Source organism: Rhipicephalus microplus, chromosome 3 (genome assembly GCF_043290135.1).
Source record: "Rhipicephalus microplus isolate Deutch F79 chromosome 3, USDA_Rmic, whole genome shotgun sequence".
NCBI lineage: Eukaryota > Metazoa > Arthropoda > Arachnida > Ixodida > Ixodidae > Rhipicephalus > Rhipicephalus microplus.
The window spans coordinates 250,259,287-250,280,820 of record NC_134702.1 but is presented as its reverse complement, the minus strand read 5'-3'; the positions used below and the strand labels follow the sequence as shown (position 1 = coordinate 250,280,820).

The 21,534-nt window shown below is 44.6% G+C and overlaps 1 protein-coding gene across 1 annotated transcript in view; it reads right to left on the bottom strand.

The window, feature by feature from the left end:
- Positions 1-2,288: 2,288 nt before the first annotated feature.
- The window catches only part of LOC142803187 (testis-specific serine/threonine-protein kinase 6-like), a 67,354-nt gene continuing 48,108 nt past the window's right edge, over positions 2,289-21,534 (bottom strand). The window contains exons 4-5 of the mRNA XM_075888281.1: positions 12,465-12,688; positions 2,289-2,465 (exon numbers count right to left, since the gene is read on the bottom strand). Coding sequence (XP_075744396.1) covers positions 2,289-2,465; positions 12,465-12,688 — 401 coding nt within the window. The remainder of the gene's footprint in view (positions 2,466-12,464; positions 12,689-21,534) is intronic.

Here is a 21,534-nt window from a genome sequence, read left to right as displayed (position 1 = left end):
ACAGTGTGGTGCTTCACCACATGAGCAGAAGCGATGACAACAAAGCTAGACTTAGCTCATGGAGTAACTGCTTTGCGATAGAATACTTGTGCCGCGTTTCCGGTTAATATTGAAATGGTGTGCGCCAATTACGTTTCCTTAGATGGTTGTGAAGAGATGCACCTAACTTGGTCCCTGAAATGATTAACTGAAGCCGCGTTAGCATTTCTGCTACAGCACAATATAATAATAAGCACCATGATTTCAGGTATTAACCTTGCATCATGACTGTTAAAAGCTACATGCTTTCTAGCAGTGCTTTTCTTCCTAATCTCATCGAGAATGCAACTGTCACTAATGCACGATTGAGCAGTAGCTAATTGGCAACATTATAGTTGAATCTCTCACTACAATGACACTACCTAAATCGGCCATTTAATTTTTTTCCAGTGCACTGATAATCAGTAAAAACTAAGAAGGATTTTGAGAAATTAAGGTAATTGAGACCACAAGCAATAAAAATCGTATTATATATAGTATGCTTGGCGGTGAAGTAATGGCTTCAGATGAGTGGATGTTGACACCTATTTGGTATAACAGTGCTCCCTCTACTGATTGACATAGGCAACTGCTCTCGAAGGTTGCCTAGTATTAGCACTGATAACTATATTTCCTGCAAGGTGAAATACAAGAAGGGTAGACCATGTGTTTCAAGGACACTGAAAAAACTTAGTTTATTTGTGTCAGTCTAAAAAAATAGGAGGCTATCTCGTATTGAGGAGATAGGGGTCAAAGGACATCTTGCACTGGTGGGTATAGCTTTTTTTATATACTTTATGTCGCATTGTGCAACGCTCCCACGTGCCAAGCACCCACATGCTAAGCAACCCAACAGATGCTACAGGCAACATAATGATTGCGGCTAAAACGTCTTCATAGCTACATTATAATAACTTTAACACATCCTATACTTTCCTTGGCGCAATTGTCAGTCAGTTCTCAATAATATTGTTTAACAAAGAAAAGAAGCCCTTAAATATACCCTTATTTTTTATTCATAGCGAGGGTATTGTTCTGGCAGACTTAATGTTGTCGTGTAGTATGCCAGGGAATATTAGTCAGCTGCCATCCGTAAGAACATCACCTGTCGCATGTTACCAATAGGCAAAAAATGAGTGTCCCACACTCGCTGCAATGGCAACAGGGAGCGCTGACGGACACTGCCACATTTAAATGCACATGCATATCCCATAGAGTGGACGGGGGGATGGCCGGAATAGTAGCTCAGTTGGTAGAGTGTCGGATGCGTTATTCGAAGGTCGCAGGTTTGGTTCATACCTACGGAGAGTTATCTTTTCGTCCACCTTTCTTTATAGTTACATTATAATTACTTTAATCCATCTCCTATACTTTTTCTTAGCACAATTGTCTGTCAGTTACCACTAATATAACGAAGCCACATTAATGAGAATTAAAAAAATTAGTGCCAAAGAAAGTATAGGGGACAATATTAGTTGTATATGTAGCGTAAAAGTGAAAAAGTAGAGGTGTATGAAAAGATTGCTTTTGGGAGCTGGGACTGAAATTGTGAATTTAAAATAACACATCTGATGCTTTACTAACTTAGCTATCGCGGTGGCCACTCCCTCGTACACTTTATGGGGACATATGTCCACTTAAATGCGAATGCACTAATCAGCACCACCGCGTGCTACGCGACACAAACAGGCAGAAGAGGTGGTTGATACTCGCGGTCATGGTTGCTAGTAGCGTTGGCTCACGTTGCCACTTGTAAATGCACATATATAATAGATAAAGAGAATGAGGGAATGGCCGCCGTGTTAGCTTATTCGGTAGAGTATCGGATGTGTTATGTGATGGTTGCAGGTTCAGTCCCACCTCCTGTCAAGCAATTTTTTCGTCCACCTTAATGTCTTCTAATTTATATCACATTTACTATAAGTACTGTCTCCTATACTTTTTATGACATTATGGTAGGTTAGTTCTCCTTAATATTATGTCTAGCAAAGAAAAATGAAGCCTTAAAATTATCAGTTCTTTCATTCATTCAAGCCATGTGACTTGTTCATTGTGCAATACTATGTACTAGACAGGCACTAACAGGTTTTGTGGGCTCATTCATCTGTAGTATCCATCAAGACAACAGCACTGGAAATCTAACAATGGAAGAGCCTCTTCCCAGGCAACAAAAGTTTATTGTGTTTGAGAGCTCCCTTCATGAACTGCTCACTAGCTGCTCCACATGTGGCCAAGCAGTTGGCAACCTGATCTTCAGCGTCATGGGAACTCTAGTTGTAGAGGGAGTGTGCGAGCAACTGCACAAGCTCCGGTGGAGAAGCCATCCACTTGTTTGAGGTAGTGAAGCTGGAGCCAGCAACTTTCTCCAGGCCGCTGGCATGCCCTACTAGGGCTGCGTGATGGCTGCAACTATCCGATGCCTTGGTGCTCAGGTCATCACGGAGTTGCTGGAAAGTAGGCCTTCTACAACTGCAGAGAGCAAGTAGGCCTTCTACAACTACCAGAAGGCCTACTTGCTCTCTGCAGTAAAACAGCTGCACCTATTGATCAAACTTTTTATATAACTATAGCAATACTTGTACACATATTAGGCAGCGTGAACACAAATGCTTATACTTGTCTTGCATTAGAAGTGAATCATATTTTTTAAACATAATTTTGCCACAGATATACACATTGCAAAGCATTTGCTTCCATCTGTATATCTTTCTCAATGTTATCTAAATTCAGAACATGAAACATTTTGTATAAAACTTGTACAAAACTAGCCCATATAATTTATGGTTGCAATGCGAAAGAGAAGCCTAATAGTTTTGCATGCTAATATTTAAATTCAGAAACCAGTGATCTGGAAAAATTATAGTTCTACAAACAGTTTAAGCATACTGCCTTATTTGTTGTACTGTGTAATACGAATACTCATGATAGAACTGAGTTTGAGTTGATGAACTTGTACAGTGGTAAAAATGTAGCAGTGGTTGAATAGAAGTGGGCATGTTGGCATGAAACATCATTGATATTTTACCAGTCCCCGGAAACTCGGCGCTAGTTTCAGTTTCAAAGAACATGAACACTCGTAGCGGTTGCTGGGCATCCTAAGATCTGGTTGAACAGAGTGAGATTGATCTCAATGTTTGCATTTATTGGCCATGACAAGTTTTTACAAACAAAAAAGTTTACGCTCCATAAAGAACTTCGCTTTTGTTTATATGTTTTTTCTTATTCCTTATTTTGTGAATTTTCAATCATGTTAAGCGCGGAGAGTGATTGACTTGCGTTCGTAGCGCTTGCCTCCGCTCCTTCTTGCCTCTCGCTCAGCGATATTATAAGCTGGATCTCGCTCAGCTATCTCGATCGGTTGCCTTGTCTACTACGAGAAAGATAAAACGGCAAGCTGTGGCGGGCAGACAATGGACCACAGTGAGCTACGCCGAACAAGTTAACCATGCATTCGTCGAAGATGACCTAATCAGGCAACACATGTTTTTTGTAGATTTGCGGTGTGCTAACCCACGGATTTCTAGTTGCGCGGAGGTTTTTCAGTGTTTCCTAAAAGGAACAGGTGAGCACAAGAACTGGGACCAATTATTGGAGCAGGTATTGACTTTGCATGAGTACATTTGAGTAAACCCAGTTCTCTGCAAGCCTGACTGGACTGAGAGAAGTAAAGTGTAACTTGACTAGTTGGTGAAGACGGCAGCCAAGCTTTTGCCGAGAAAATGGGTTTATTGAAAGGCTTGGATTCGATTTTGCTTGGCTACTTAGTATTAGCTACTTTTACTTTTGGCAACTAGTTCAAATGATGTGAAATAAGTATAGGTCACTTTCTGCTTATAAAATTCTTGTAGTCATAGTTTCAAATCTTGTGAGTCCTTACTTGTAATAGTGTGACTCGAATACACGTGGTGTACTAGATACTTCTAAATATTATTAGAGAGATTGTCGATGGAGGGAACGTTTTGACAAGTGAACTTTGCTTCGTTAAAGCAGCACTGTTGCTCTCATGAGGATAAGTGAGCTTGCCGAAACAATGTTTCCAGCAACGTTCTTTCTCGAAGAACTGCTTATCGCTTCAAGTCTCTTCGTGTCTGTGAGCTTCAGTCTCGTTTGGTACTCAATTTTTATGCCCGTCCTCATAGCAAATGTGATTGAGTCAAATACGTGTCCTATCCATGATTGTTGACAATTTTAACGTCAATTCGGATATTGGGTTCAACGTTTGCTCATTATGTTCATTTGTCAGTTGTAAATTGAAGCTTCATTTATAGGTTGAGACTTTTTCACTACGTGCATGTACCTGTTTTTATGCAAAACATGCAATAAAAGCATTTCAATTGTGTCGATCGAGTTTAGTCTTACTGTGAAATCCGTCAGCTTAACTTTTTCCTTTTCACAAACATGAAGAAAAAAAAAATATTACCGACATTTTATGGCCGCGTCGCCCAAGCGGCCAGCGGACCTGCAAGAAGGCACGAGCGCATTCTGTTTGCATGCGAAGTAGGAAAAGAGTGCTTCCGTGGCAAGCCTTCTCCTCTTAATTTTTTGTCCTTTGCCTCTATTTGGGACCTCACCAGTGACGTCATGACAGAAATTTTCTGTTCGTGATTCATTTATATTAGGATGCCCGGCAACTGCCAGTGGTCAAATCAGCGCTTCTGCTGCCAAGAGCGAATACATGGCAGGTACAGGGAGTTTCCGCCTTCTGATTATACTGTGGAATACTAAAAGAACCTATGCATTGTGCCACCTGTCTTTCCAGCTCTTCCTAAAAAACAAGCAGCCATGGTTGATGCACTCGGTGACCCGCTAATTGACCTGACAGGTGATGGGCGCTGTGACTCTCCTGGCTATAGCGCCAAGCATCTCACGTACAATGGACTGGCCATGCAGAATGGCTGTATTGTAACATACTAGAAAAAGGTAGAGAAGAGAAGCAGAGGAAAACGAAGAGTCTTGGCACGACCGCAGTGTGCTGCCGCAAACGACCATCGTTCACCTCCTGTAAATAAAACCATCTTATCACAGCTCGCTGTTACAGTTGTGGTGGAGGTGCTGGGTAGTGTTAACGGCTGAAGGGGACCTGGTGTAGCGGTGGCCGGGCGCTTGTGACGTCGGCACGTCTCGCAGCTAGCGACGTAACGCTTCGTTGTTTCGTACATCTTGGGCCAGTAAAAGCGTTCCTGCGTGCGGTTCAGCGTCCTAATGAAGCCGAAGTGACTGAACGTCGCATCGTCATGCATGGCACGTAGAACTTCGGAGCGAAGGCTCTCGGGGACAACTAGAAGAAAGCGTGCTCCAGGTCTGGAGTAGTTAGTTTTATAGAGCAACTTGTCTCGGATAGTAAAGCGACCGCTGTGTTGGGTGGCACGTGCGGCGGCAAAAAGAGGATCCAAGTTGAGATCGTTGCGTTGTTCTCTCTGGAAATCAGCCGCGTTGGGGAACGTGCTTGTAACAGCAGCAAGGCAGTCGTCAAAATTCTCAGCATCGCAGTCAGTAGTCGCAAAGAATCCGAGAGAGGCAGTCTGCGTCAGCGTGACGACGGCCACTCTTGTACGACACCGTAAAGTCGTATTCATGAAGTCGCAGCGCCCAACGTGCGAGGCGGCAAGAGGGGTCACGCAAACCAACCAGCCAGCATAACGAATGGTGATCGGTAATTATCCTAAATAGCCTCCCGTAAAGATAACAACGAAACTTCTGTACGGCGAAAACAGCTGCCAGACATTCCTGTTCCGTAACTGTGTAATTGCGTTCTGATTTGCTCAGGCAACGGCTGGGATATGCCACGACATGCTCTGCGCCATTGTGACGTTGTACAAGCACCGCACCTACACCGATACCACTAGCGTCCATGTGGACCTCAGTCGAGCAAGATGGATCGAAGTGACGCAACTGTGGTGCTGACGTTAGTGCAAACTTAAGTTGTGAGAATGCGGCGTCACACTCTTGTGTCCAAATGAAAGTTGCATCCTGTCGCAAGACGTTTGTCAGCGGATACACGATCTCCGCAAATCGTGGAACAAACCGACGAAAATATGAGCATAGGCCGACAAATGAGCGAAGTTCTCGTGCAGACTGCGGTGATTTCAAAGAGCTCACTGCTTCTATCTTGCGAGGATCGGGTCTGACGCCATCCTTGTCGACCAAGTGCCCCAGCACGAGAGTTTGACGTTCGCCAAAGCGACATTTTTTAGAATTCAGAACCAGCCACTTAGACACTGAGCTGGTGCATGTCGGAGAGGTAAGCTTGCAGTGCTACTAGTATACTTTTCAAGTGCTAACAAGAGACCTCTTGCTACACTTTTGTTCACAGTTACCCAAAGTTCCCTACAATGTCTCCATGGAAAAGCAGACTGGCTAATTGCCTGACTGCTGTGGAGAATCTATGTATCTACATACGCTCGTTGACAACAAGTACCATATGTTTGTGCGAAATTTGGAAGTGAATCTAAAAAACATCAAGTTAATAAAAGTATATCTTTATGTGAAATCGTTAAATTACTGTTTCAAGAAGGAATGTTGGATGCAAGGAAATAGAAGTTTTATCACTCTAGTAGAAATCACTGTGTGTGCCAGTAACTGCATGTCCAAGGGGCTTATTAGGCATAATTTTTCCCATATCGACATCATAGTGTCAAGCTATACTGCCGCAAACACAAGCCAGACATGCCACACTGGTATGATGTTTGGCACGTTGGTAAAGGTAAGCATGTGCTTTGTTTTTAAAGTTAGTGTGGCACATGTAGCGTAATTCGGCCCATTCTGATAAATTACCTGAGAAGGCTGATATTTACATATGAGTAATATCTTAGAAACTGGCTTGTTAACTTGTAATAATGGTAGACGCACTTGGAACTTGCAAGTTTCCAATATCGAAGACAACCATATCGAAGACAAAATGGAAGACAAAATCGAAGACAAAATATCGAAGACAAAATATCGAAGACAACCAGCATTAACATACTAGCTTATAGAAATCTTTGGACTAGTGTAACTTTAGAGAAACTTGTACAGAACATTTGCTGAAACATTTGTATTGCATTCTTCGTATTTTAGCGAAAAAAAAAAAACAGGCGCAGACACAATTAAACTGACACACAGTGCGAGCACTGGTGCTACGTATGTGTTCTTCATGTCTGCATCTGCTTTTTTTTTCAAATTTGAACACAAGTGACTCAAAACAACTAGCCGCCATCACCACTTTGGCTGCTCAATCATGTTTTGACTATACGAGCAAGCGCGTCCCCAAGCGGAGCTGACACCAAATTTTTTTTCATGTGAGTTCTGTGATGCTATCATATTAAAAGCAAGTCCCTGTACTGTACATGAAAATTCGATACGTGGCAGTGCAGTTTGAAATATTCAAATGATCAGGCATATAATCTGAGGGTTGTAGGTTTGGTTACTGCAAGTACAAACTTGTCTTTGTCTCTGTTTATTTCACACTTTTCACACAATCACTACCATAGTACCAATAAAAGAACACAATTGACATACTATATACCTTTCTTGGTTTCTGTATCAGCTAGTTTTCAATATTTTATAAAATGAGGCTTGAAGGTGACCCTCAACTTTATGGGATGTCTCCACTGTAGAAGAGCTTTCAGCTGGTGCAGATAGCAATAAAAGTTCAAAAAAGGCGTGCGCTTCCGGTAAGGAGTGTTGGCAGTTAATTGAACAGATGCGCTTCTAACAAACTGTGGCACTTCAGTTGAGAAGCAATGGCAAGGTAATATTTGAAAGAAAAAATTCTTCAGAACAAGCGTGCTATAAATATATCCCAAAAGCAGAGCCTGAAGGGAAATATAAGGTTGTAACCATGCCACAGCATGCGTGCTTCTCATGTTAGTGGTCGTCACCAGCTGCACCAGATAGTTTTTTTTGTTGTCACATAAACCCCTCCCCCCAAAATGTGGATTTATATATTTCATAAAATAGGTTGACCCACCTTAAAAGAAATATGGTAATTACATTTATCTCGTAATGTGTCCTGGCATGATAGTGACTTTGTTTCTCTTCACCATGCACGATATTTTAAGAGCTGTTGGAACATGCTATGGACCTCCACGAACTCTCACCATATAACAAGAGCTTTTCAAGCAATGAGGCAGCAAAGCCAGGGCATATATCCCTCACCCATGAATGGTCATCTAAGGAGGAGCTCATTGCTCGGAGGTGCACACGCTTTTAAACGCTATCAACCCCGAATGTGTGAAGGCTGGTGCACACCGGCGACTAGCAGCGTTCACGCGACCATTTGCGACTGGTCGCAAACAGTCGCGAACGGTCACAAAGTGACTGCTTTTGCTAGTCCCTTCCTGACCGATATTTCAGTCGCGTGACTGCAGTCGCAAAGCTGCAAATCAGCGATGCTCAATTTTTGTTATTTTTTTATTGCGCTGGCTTCCTGCCGCCAGATACAAACGAGCACATTCCTCTGGGTCTGTGGCACCGTAGCCACCACGGAATACTTGGCTTGGAGATGGCGGGGCGCAGCAGCTCGAGCAAAGTGTCGAATTTACGCGGTGGCATTCGCAAGAAGCCAAACACCGTCAAAGTATTGAGAAAATAAATTTTGCACTATCTTTTCTCCATATTCAAAAACGTTTTTTGTCTTGCGCTTCACTTGTCCCAGCCTTTAATGCAGCGCGTTTGAAACGCGTTTGTGCTTCATGCCTTCGCAACGCCTTGAGACGCCGCATTCGAGACGCGTTTGAGCTGTATTGTAGGCTTTGGCAGGTCAATTTAAATTCAAGGACTATTTCTGAATACGTGCGAAGCTCAGAAATACTCCTCCTCCTCCTCTCAGAGCAGCTCATGAGGCAGGCGGCGTGCATGGCTGGCCAACTCCAACGATCGAAAGGACGGTCACACCTACTACCGGCTTTTTTTTTTTCTTGGGCCCGTGTGCTCAGATTTGGGTGCACGTTAAAGAACCCCAGGTGGTCTAAATTTCCGGAGCCCGCCACTACGGCGTCTCTCATAATCTTATGGTGGTTTTGGGACGTTAAATCCCACATATCAATCAATTTTTTTTCTTGGGAGGCAACTGTGATGTCAGCGCTGAAACCCTGGCACAGCCCATTAGCGCCATGACAATGTCTTGTTCTTCGCTTGAATCGAACTCGACGCTTATGGGAACGCTCTGCGAGAACGGATGAAAACAATGAATGTGGCGCGCCCGCTTTTCTCCGCTCACTCAGCTGGTGGCGATCAGCTGATCAGCGCTGGTCTCGAGAGTTCTGTTCTCGCTGATAACGAGATCTGGACGTGACTCTCCGCTTTTGCGACTTCCGGTCGCTCGCATGCAGCCCCTGCCGGTGTGAACATCAGTCGCTTTTTGTCGCCAGTCGCAAATGGTCGCGCCACCGCTCCTAGTCGCCGGTGTGCACCAGCCTTGAAATGCATTTATTCTGATGACGTTGGTTTGAGTTTAACGCCCCAAAACCATGACGCAATAATGATGAGGTACGCTGTAGTGAAGGGCGCCAAGAATTTCGGTTACATGATTTTCTTCAATGTGCACCTAAATCTGAGGAGAAGGCCTGAACCAATTTCGCCTCCACTGAAAATGCAGCCGCCATGGCCGAGATTTGATTAAGCGTCCTTTGAGTTCTCAGTTCAGTACCACGACAACTAGATCACCGTGGCGGGTAGTCACCGATACTTAGCAGAGCATCAAGCATCAAATTGGCATCAAAACTATTTTCACGTGCGTTTACTCTGGCTGGTAGCACACAGACAGCCACTGTGTGAATTGAGCGAGAGAGCTACACTGAATCGAAGCAACGTCGAAAGCTCAGTGAAACAGAGAGAATGCATTCGCAGAGGCGACACAGCTGAATGCTTCTCACAATGGTGAATGGGGCAACGCCAGAAGAACGAATAAGCAGAGAGAATGCAACCATAGCGATGACGCAACTGAAGTCTTGTGACGAAAGTGCTATAGAACAAACCTTCTTGGCAGTTGCGCAACCATGCAACGATGAGTGATTTGTGGAAAGTGCTGTGAAATGTTATTTTAACGTGTGGGCTATACCAATGATTGATTGATTGATTTGTGGGGTTTAACGTCCCAAAACCACGATATGATTATGAGAGACGCCGTAGTGGAGGGCTCCGGAAATTTTGACCACCTGGGGTTCGTTAACGTGCACCCAAATCTGAGCACACGGGCCTACAACATTTCCGCCTCCATCGGAAATGCAGCCGCCGCAGCCGGGATTCAAACACGCGCCCTGCGGGTCAGCAGCCGAGTACCTTAGCCACTAGACCACCACGGCGGGGCACTATACGGATGGCAGCACACAGAGAGCCACTGGTGAATCGAGCGAGACAGCCACATTTGACTGGAGAAACTGCCTTCCTGGTAGTCGGGCACGATGCAGCCATGATTGCTTGTTGTGATGTGCCGTGAAATGTTATTTTTACATGTGTGCTACGGCTAGCAGCTCACAAAGTGCCCCTGTGTGAATAGAGTGAGAGAACTAGATCTTAATTCCGCGTCAGTGTGTTACGAGAGGCAGTCCAAACAGAGCTGATTCTACTTGAAATGACATCAGAAGTTTGACAGAATGACTAGACGGGAGTACTTGAGAAATGCCCCTCATGTCTTGTTTGGGTGAGTCTTGTCTTGGGCAGTTGCTTCTGTATGGCAATTGTGCACCTACTTTTTAACGGTTGACTAATGAAATAGTCTTCGGTTATCATCATAAGCAATGCGATAGCAAGCCCTACATATTATTCTCTTAAAAATCATGCATGAAAAACAGCAATTTCGGAGCGAATGATTGCATAACAAGTTCATTGAAAAACACAATCCTGTGCAAAACAGGTTAACCTAAAAGGACATGAATGTGGAAATCATTTATGCGTGGATATCACTGAAGCGTTGTTGAGAGCATGGGCAGCTTGCAGTTTGATTTCAAGTTAAGATATAAAAGCTTTTGCTTGTCCAAAGAACTATACCAAAAGCCCACGTAGTCGGCTGACGGGAACTGCTTTAGGACTGTGGTGACTACGCACGCAGGTAATTCAACTGTGTTGCGTTACCTAAGCCTCTGCCTAATCCATCGCGTGAAGAAGCGGTTCGCGAGAAAGTGATATTTCCTGGAAGAAGGCATTAGATGACGTTGCTGTAACTGCAACTTCAAAATGTTCTTTGTTTGTTTGATTGATACGTTATTACCTGTGCACTTCTTTTTCAACCACGAGGCCGTTCTCCAGCACGCAGTACCGAGGAGTTCAGGCACACACTTCGGAATTCGAGGCCAAGTTATGCAGCAGCCCGGACTTCCCAAAGAACTTGTGGTATGTCGCGACAGCCGACTTGTTCAAGGGCCGTTGGCATTGCTCCACAAAGCCCGCAGTCGCACCTGCAATCACTAAAATCAACCCAAGTTATCGTTATTCTGGACACCGCACAAACACCGCGAAATGAAAGACAATGACGAAATTGTTGCTACGCTTGTGATTACGCAGCACAACGTACAAGCTACACGTGCGGCACAGCAAACGTGGACGCGAGGACGAACAAGTATCGAACAAAAAGGACTACCTAAATCATTTACACTTACCCGTGATTGTTTACACCGTCATGGAAGTCCGGTGAGTCAGGTGGCAGCGGATCACTGCTATCATCCTCCGAACAAAGCGCAGAATCGCGAAGCGGCGTGTCGCTGTATGGTTAGTTAACCATTTTCTCGCTCATTCGGCGCAAACGCTCTTCAAGTCCTGGGTCCATAGTGAGCAGTGGTTCAAAGCGCCGTAAAACAAACTACAGGCTGCTCGCGTTGAGCGAACAAACAGTAGATCACCTCAGCTTGCCCAGCCGCGGTCTAACGCCTGACTGCCAGTGGCTCTGCTCTGGCTTTTACTTACTGGAAGTAGACGACACAACGTCATGCATGCGTTCTCCCTCGTCACGTCGTACGTAGGCCCCGTGAAGGTGGAGCTTAGCTCTGAGTGCTCGAAGGAAAAGTTGAGGGTGAAAAGCGTAGCAGAGGAGGAAGGTGCCTATTCAGGACTCTTAGCTCCGTTAATGATGGGTGTGTCAATTGAATTATAGTGGCAATGATTTGCTCCAATGGTGGTCTAATCAAAAACAGAATGTGAAAAAACAGTTTCAGGAGCCCTTTATTACAAGGGAAGCTACGCACCATCTTTACTGGTCATATTCTTTTAACTACAGTAGGCGTGGATGCAAACGTGACACCAAATTCTTCAGTAAAACGACTCATATGTGTAGCTTCTTGAGAAGGCCAGGTGAGGTCGCGTAAATCTGCTATTTGAAGACAATGTTGTCTTTCGGTCGCAATCACGCCGATATGATCGAAACTTGAGACGGCGGTAACAAAATGTTCTCAAAATTTGCTCTAAATTGTGTCATTTCAATCAGCGAGTACAAAACATGCGTTAGTCACTGAATACGTGATCTTGAATAATACCTGCGGAAAGCGCACAGTGCGCGTCATCTGCAGTCGAACTTGGTGAGGCACGCACTCAGATTCGTACGGGAGGAGCCCGGTGACCATGACGAAAAGTATGACGCCCAGTGACCACACGTCTGCCTTCTTCGGTCGGTACCGAATGCCCTGCAGCACTTCAGGAGGCGCGTATGCTTCACTACCGCAGAACGTGGCGCTCAACTCCTTCGGGTTCCCGCTTTCTCCTGCTGCAGTTCAAACAACGGGATAACCGTTTTCAAAATACACTATATTCTGCACCTTTTGCAGTAACGAAAACAAATTCTAAAGTTTGAGTAATTGCAATGGATGGATTTTTTATATAAATGGATACGTCAGCGGTTATCACCCAGAAAAAAAAATATGTTGCATGTGCTCTTTCTTCTACTGATGTTATTTGTATTCATTGAACAACTACTGTTTCTCACGTTATCTTCCCACTAGGTAACTGAACTGGAAGTAAAATTAGGTCATTTTTCAAAGTTTGTTCAGACTAGAGGTTTAAACACTACGCCGCTGTACGGACAATTGGTTGAACGGTCATGGCTAGCGTATCATTTACGGCCATAATTGAGCTGGAGAATGAGGAAGAAACTCATTTTGGAAGATTCATCATCATCATTATCATCATCATTATCTTCAAATTCATCTTTATCATCATCATCATCCTCATCAGCCTGACTACGTCCACTGCAGGACAAAAGGACTCTCCCATGTTCTGCCAGTTAACCTGGTCCCGTGCTTGCTGCTGCCAATTTATACCCGCAAACTTATTAGCTCACCTAACCTTCTGTCTCCCCCTAACCCACTTGACTTCTCTGAGAATCCAGTAAGTTGCCCTTAACGACCAGCGATTGTCCTGTCTACGTGCTACATGCCCGGTCCATGTTTATTTTCTCTTCTTGATTTCAACTATTATACTCTTAACACCCGTTTCTTCCCTAATCCACTCTGCTCTCTTCTTGTCTCTTAATGTAATACCTACCATTTTCCTTTCCATTACTCGCTGCGTCCTCCACAATTCAAGCTGAACCCCCTTTGTAAGTCTCCAGATTTCGGCTTCGTAGATAAGTATCGGCCGGATGCAGCTGTTATATACCTTCCTCTTCAGGGATAGTGGCAATCTACCTGTCAGATTTTGAGAGTGCTTGCAAAATGTGTTCCACCCCATTCTTATTCTTCTAGTTATTTGATTCTCGTGGTTCGGCTCCGCGGTTATTACCTGCCCTAAGTAGACATAGTCTTTTACACCTTCAAGTGGGCTATTACCTATCTCGAAGCACTGCTATATTCCGAGGTTGTTGTACATTACTTTCGTTTTCTGCGGATTATTTTAAGACCCACTTCTCTGCTCTCCTTGTCTGACTCCGTAATCATGAGTTGCAACTTGTCCCCTGAGTTACGCAGCAATGCAATATCATAGGCGAAATGCAGGTTACTAAGGTACTCTCCATTAATTGTAATCTCTAACTGTTCCTATTCTAGGGCTCTGAAAACCTCCTGTAAGCACGTGGTAAATAGCATTGGGGAGATGGTATCTCCCTGCCTTACACCCTACATGAGTGGTATTCTGTTGTTTTGTTTATAGAGCACTACGGTAGCGGTTGATCTCCTGTAGATTTCTTCCAGGATGTTTATATATGCTTCATAGACACCCCGATTCCGCAGTGTCTGCATGATTGCTGATATTTCCAGTGAATCAAACGCATTCTCGTAATCTGTGAAGGCTATGTATAGTGTTTGGGTATATTCTGAGCATTTCTCTAATACCTGATTGATAGTATAAACGTGGCTGATTGTTGAGTAGCCTGTTCGAAACCTTGCTTGTTCCTTTGGTTGATTGAATTCCAATGTTGTCTTATTTATGTTAGCGATTACCTTTGTAAATAGCTTGTGTACGATGGAGAGCAAGCTGATCGGCCTGTATTTCTTCAAATACTTGTCATCTCCTTCCATATGTATTAAGACAATGTTAGCATTCTTCCAAGACTCTGCTACTCTTCTTGTCAGGAGACACCTCGTAAATAGGATGGGTAGTTTTTGTAACACAATCTGTCCTCCATTTTTCTACAGACTTGATGTTACCTGATCCTCACCAGCAGCTTTGCCTCTTTGCATGCTCTCCAAGGCTTTTCTGACTTCTCTATCATTACTGGTCGGGTGTAGTCTGGAATACTGCTAGTTCTTATAGTATTAAGGTCGTGGTGGTCCTTGCTACTGTACAGATCTCTGTAAAACTCCTCCGCTATTTTAACTATCCTATTCATATTGGTAGTCATTTTGCCTTCTTTGTCCCCTGAGTGCACACATCTGATTTTTTCTTATTCCAAGTTTCCTCTTCACTTCTTTGACGGTTCCTTCGTTTTCAGAGCGTGTTATCCTCTCTATGGTATACAATTTACACCGGATAACTTACGCTTATCAATCAACTACGAAAGCTGTGACAGTTCTTTTTTGTCTGTTGTACTTGCGACTTTCATGTTCTGACGCTTCTTAATGAGATTCTTCGTTCCCTGGGAAAGCTTGCCAGTGTCCTGCCTAACTGCCCTGCCTTCAACTTCCACTTCACACTACGTAATGATACTCGTAAGGTTATCTTTCATTGTATCTACGCTAAGGTTGGTTTCCTCAATAAGGGCCGAGTACGTGTTCTGAAGCGAGACTCTGAATTCCTGTACTTTCCCTTTCAGTGCTAGCTCACTGATTGGCTTCTTGCGTATCAGTTTCTGTCGGTCCTTCTTCATGTCTATGCGAATTCGAGACGGTACCATTCTTTGGTCACTGCATCGTACTTTCCCAACCACTTCCACATCCTGCACGATGCATAAGTTTTCACTCATTATAAAGTCTATTTTGTTCCTATTTTCACCATCAGGGCTCCTCCGTGTCCACTTACTTTAATGCAAAGGTAGGGAAGAAGCAGACTGAAGACCGGGCCGTAGGAGATTATGGCATCGGTACTGCGAATGCGAGAGGAGAGCTACTACTAGATTTGCAGAACGGAATAATTTACTGATATTGAATAACTTTTACCGAAAACGAGGAAATCGTAAATAGGTATTTTGGAAGCTTACACTTCAAAAAAGAAAGAATGAACAGAGGTATTGATGTGAACATGCATTTCCAAGCATTGAAATTTTTTAACGCCAAGCTGTGGGCTGTCCGACAGGCCGAGGATGCAGGTTAATGAACCCCAGCTGGTCGAAATTTCTGGAGCCCTCCAAAATGGCGGCTCTCAAAATAATATGGTAGTTCTGCGACGTTAAACCCCACGTATCAACCAATCAATCTAGCTGAGGATGCCTCCCGAGTGTAGGGACTCGGTGCCGCCACGTGAAGTCATTCAGTTGAAACTGCCGGCCTACTTTGTGGATTAACGAAGTCTTTTCTCTTTTTGGCACGCCGTGCATAATTCATAGCGTTTTGGCGGATTGGTAAGGTATGGCGAACGAAAACTATAAACCACGGGGAAAAAGGTCCAGATTGAAATTAAGGAATAATGTAATCGTGAGAGAGTGGTATATTTTATCTGTACACCTGAGATATCTGTATTTAAGGGGCATAAACTATGTATTGTCATGGAGGCGCCTTAGCCAGGCGCGCACGCTTGGCTTGCGACGTGAAGGAAGAAGAAGCACAGATAAAGAATAGGCGGTCCCGGAACTGAGCCTTGTATCTTGTCTCGTTCATTACATTGGTGGAATAGAACCACACGTTTGAAGTCACTGTACGTGTACTCGTGGGTCGTCGGCAGCGTGGGTCACTCCACCAAAGTACAACGTCCATGCTTCCTCGATCTTGAACTCCACAACCCAGCCGCTGCTGCACTTCCTCATCGAATCACCCACGGACGGTGTCACTGCTTTTTCGGTGGTTCCAGGGCACCAACTCACAGGAACCTCTCTATCACCTGTAGACAATGATACGCACAGGATCCTGTCTACTGGGAATACTGTTCACGCCTCCCGTCGCGACACCTCTATTAGTACAGGAATGACACCCGAGCCGCTTAGGAGAGCTCTACAAGCTCCTTTACACAGTAGTACTAGCTTAGTGTGTACATCGACACGACCACTGAATAAAAAAAAGATGTGGTCTGTTGCGTCCAGTCACCATCAGTGGAGGAACGCGTCGCTGTTGAGTTGGCAGTTGCGGTTGCTTTTTTGGGGAATGCAATACTACTTCAGTCTTCAAAGCAGACGAACATTCGTGTTACAAGGTGCTCACCTCAAGATTTATGCTTGTCCGCGTGCTTTTCGCATATTTTATCAGTGATCGTGTGTGCGGGTGACTTGCCTCATCTTTCGTGCGCTTGCGTAAGGTTTTTTGGTGCGCTTATCTGTGGCAGGCAGTCTTTTCTAGTGGGGCTATGCCGCTAAGCTGTTGTGTGCGGCTAAGAAGCTCAACCGTTAGAAGAGAGGCTACTGTGAAGCAAAACTCAGAAAATATATAAGCGAAAGTAATGCATTATGCTCAATTTCAATTGAGGTCATTATAAAAGGAATCCTTCACTGTCACGAAGAACATGCAGAACTCTATTAATTTAGGTAATTAAGTTCGTCGGTGCGTACCAATGAATTACTAAATCAGAGTGAAGGCTATGAGTGAGCACGACTTATGCTCAGCAGTACCGTACAGTTAAGTGTTTGCGTAATGTAAACACCTTGAACATCTATCTATCTATCTATCTATCTATCTATCTATCTATCTATCTATCTATCTATCTATCTATCTATCTATCTATCTATCTATCTATCTATCTATCTATCTATCTATCTATCTATCTATCTATCTATCTATCTATCTATCTATCTATCTATCTATCTATCTATCTATCTGTCTATCTGTCTGTCTGTCTGCCTGCCTGCCTGCCTGCCTGTCTGTCTGTCTGTCTGTCCGTCCGTCCGTCCGTCCGTGCGTCCGTCCGTCCGTCTATCTATCTATCTATCTATCTATCTATCTATCTATCTATCTATCTATCTATCTATCTATCTATCTATCTATCTATCTATCTATCTATCTATCTATCTATCTATCTATCTATCTATCTATCTAGTGATGATTTGATATGTGGGATTTAACGTCCAAAACCACATTATGATTATGAGAGATGCCGTAGTGGAGGCCGAGCCTCACCGCCGCATCGTGGGCCCTCTGGACAGCCCAGAGTTGAGTGCAAGTTCTGAACGCCTGAGCGCAAAGCTCCATTCCTCTTCAGTCGTGTGCCGAGAATCGCGTCATGAGGGGCACTGCCAGGGCATGCATTCTAACGCAGATATGGCGCCACAATCTGGGCATGTTGGATCAATGCTTTAAATCAACTGGCTGTGGGAACGAAGAGTGGGGTACGACCTGGTTTGAAGCATGTGGAGGGCAGATGCCTGGGCCCTACAAAGTTGTATATGAGGAAGGGGAAAATCCTTCTGTCCAGCTGATAATATTTGGTCACCTCGTTCAAAGTGAGGAGAACATTCCCAAAGACCATTACGTTGGAGTCTGAAGGTCCCACCGGCTGCCTAGCATGGTGAGTAAGTTCGCGTGCTCGGGCGTGGGCGATCTCATTTAGGTTTGCCATGGAGGCCAGATGCGATCCAAGGTGAGCCAGAAACCAAATTATGGCGTGTTCTGAAATATCGCGATTACCTAAGATGCGAGCTACTTCAGCCGATACCGATCCAGATGAAAAGGCTTTCACTGCCGCTCGTGAGTCTGTATAGATGTGTTGCCGGGAGTCGTCAAGGAGAGAGAGAGCTATGGCTACCTGATCAGCTTTAGAGGGAGGGGTGTTCCTGATAGACGCGGAGTGAAGAACACAACCTGCGTGGTCAACTGCTACGACCGAAAAGTTGGCTGTTCGACCGTATTGCACCGCGTCTACAAAGCATGCAGACTATGGGTTTGCGCGAACACTCTTGAGCAGTGCTTCATCCCTGGCCCTCGCGTTCGCGTTGTGCTGCGGATGTACGTTGCGAGGAAACGGAGTGACCATAACGTTGGCTCTTTGCTTCTTAGTGAGAGACTGACTACGTTCCTCTTCTACCGAACTATACTCTAGGATTGTCAGGATGCTCCTTCCTGCAGCCGAGGAGGAGTGCCTGGCAATATGAACCGTATGCTATGCCTCGATGATCTCTTCCAACGTGTTGTGTATACCCAACGGCATGAGGCGTTCCGTACTGGAACCCGAAGGGACCCCTAGCACTCTTCTGATGCTTTTGAGGATTAGGAGATTAATCTTATCCTTTTCATGCCTTTGCCAACAGTGCATGGCAGCAACGTAAGTATTCTGGCTTATTAAAAAGCATGGAATAGCCTTAGTAAGTTGTCCTCTCTCAAGCCTCCTCTAGAGTTGGAAACCCTAAGGATAAGCTGAATCATGCTTGCTGATTTGGCTGTGAGCTTGTTTATGGTCTGTCCATTTGTGCTAATCGCTTCTATAAGCATTCCAAGTACTCTGATTAACTCTACCCCGGCATGTTATGACCGGAGCTGGTGCGAAGCACTATATTGATATCTGGAAGGGGACCCAGCATCGAGGCTTTACACCCATTCTATCAGGTCTGTAAAGCAAAAGTTCCAACTTGATTGGAGGGAGTCGTAGTCCAGTGCCACTAAGAAAAGCTTCGATGTATTCTACAGCCTGTTGAAGTGCATCTTCTACTCAGCCCTCACTGCCACCCGTGCACCAGACAGTCATGTCATCGGTGAAAAGGGTATGACATATGCCTTGTATTTGCGAGAGCTTCTTGGAAAGCTCACAGATAGTGATATTGAACAGAAGTGGTGAGATCATCGAACCCTGTGGCGTACCTTTAGAGCCAAGAACGAAAAGTTCTGATTTCAGATCTCCTATCGTAATAATGGCCTTTCTGTTTCAAGGGAAGAGCTGATGAATGTGTGAAATTTATGCCCCAAGCCATAACTAGAGATTCAGTTGAGAATATGAGTAGGGGAGAGATTGTCAAAAGGTTTCTTTAAATGTAGTCCCAAGATTGCCGTGACATCTCTCGTTTGAACGTCAATAATCTGGTGTTTGATCTACTTTATGGCATCTTGGGTCGATAATGCCGGTCGGAAGCCAATTGTGTTGTACGGAAGCAAGCCATGGTCTTCAACGTGTTGAGTAATGCGGCTAATAATGACGTGTTTGGCCACCTTTCTCATGCAGGATGTAAGTGATATGGGTCTTAGATTACAAAGGTTCAGTGGACGCCCCGGTTTCGGGATAAAGATGACTGACTCCAGCTTCCACGATTCCTGGACAGTGCCCTGTTCCAATACCTCGTTAATCTCGTCCGTGAGTATTTGTATGGAAGCATCGTCCAGATTACACAGAATTCGATTTGACATACTGTCCGGGCCCTGGGGCTGATCGACTATTCAGTTTAATGAGAACTTCTCTCACATCAACTGTGCTGAAAGGTTCGTCAAAAGACTCAACGTGTGGACCCTCGTAAGGGGATAGTGAGCAGCACACGAGAGATCCACTTGCAGATAACTTTTCGAGGCGTTCTAAAACTTTTTGTTTTGAGTCTTCTTGTTTGGCCATGTGAAGGATTTTGTCTATTCCACTCTTTTAACAGGTGCTTCAGGAAGATCCACCTGCCTCCTGTGCGAATCTGACCATCGACCGAGTTGCAAACTTTATCCCATTCTTGTCTAGAGAGCGTCTTATAGTGTTGCCCAATGTGGCAATTGAGCTGAGCGATTTTGTTCGCAGCCTACGGTTCAGTTTCTGGCCCTTCCATCTGCGGAGAATGACGTTTTAAGCTTTGAGCAAATGCGCTAGATAGCTGTCCATTCTGTGAAACCTAAGATCAGTAACTATAGACTTGGCAGCTGCAGCTACGTCCTCATTTAACTGTGCCACCCAGTGATCGCAGGAATCTGGTGACGCCCGGTTCTCACTTTTCTGCGCCGTGATTTCGCAGAGACGATCCCAGTTCGTGAACTGAAATTCCCTTGGAGGTCTGCTCTGTATTCCAATTGAAGTGGCGATAATAGAATGATCACTGCCAAGACTTTCATTGAGGTTGTGCCAGGTTACCAACCCCGAAGTTGCCACGAAAGTTAGGTCCAGGGTAGTGTCTCAAGAGCATGAACTTCCAATTCTGGTGGGAAATGAACGATCCGTGAGTAGAGTTAGGTTATATTCGGAAGCAGCCTGCCACATATCTCTACCCTTAGAGTTAGTGTGGTGATATCCCCACTACTGATGTGGGGCATTGAATTCCCCGGCAATAATGAGTGGGGCCCCAGCTGCCTTTCCTACTGCTATGATTATTAGCGACGTGAAGTGCTGTCTTATGTCCCTGGGAGTACTATAAATGTTCAGGATGAAGAAGCTGTTCCGAAGCTGCCCGCTTGGTATAACCTCGATAAACAATTGCTCAGTCTTACTAAAGCTCATGAAAACATCGTTAACTACGGTGGTGAACTTCGTTAGACAAGGGTGCAGATACCTCTTGTATCTTGCCTGAATAAGCAGTGGGACCTATTGACTGATAAGGTAAATGAGTCCGTCAATGTTTCTTGAAGTAGGAAAATCTCCGGCTGGTTATTATGAGACTGAATGAATTGCTGAAGGATCGTCTTCTTACGCAGGGATACACAACAGTTACACTGCCAAAATACGATGTTACTATTACTAGCTGGACTCGCCACGATTGCAACTTCAGTTTGATTTGCCTTTCGGCATATTACGTATAGGGACCTTCTTTCCATCCTTTAGAGTGACCCTAGCTTTGAAGATACCCAATAAAAATGAAGGACTTGCCACTGTCAAACCTGATGACTCACTATTACTCTTAGATTCGAGTGTAGTAGCCCTCATGCTCAAAGTAGAGAATGCTGGGCTTAGTGACTTGAGCGTGTTCCTCAATTGGGCCTCTATTTTTTCATGTCGTTTTTAAGCTCGTTAAAGTCAGATTTAAGATCTTCCAGCCCCTCATCTCGTGAAGGCTGGGACAGTGCTCTCTTCTTTGCGGGACGTTCGTCTGCAGGCGCCTCAGACAGCATTTCGATGAGCACGTCTGCTGTTCCCGATGGGGTA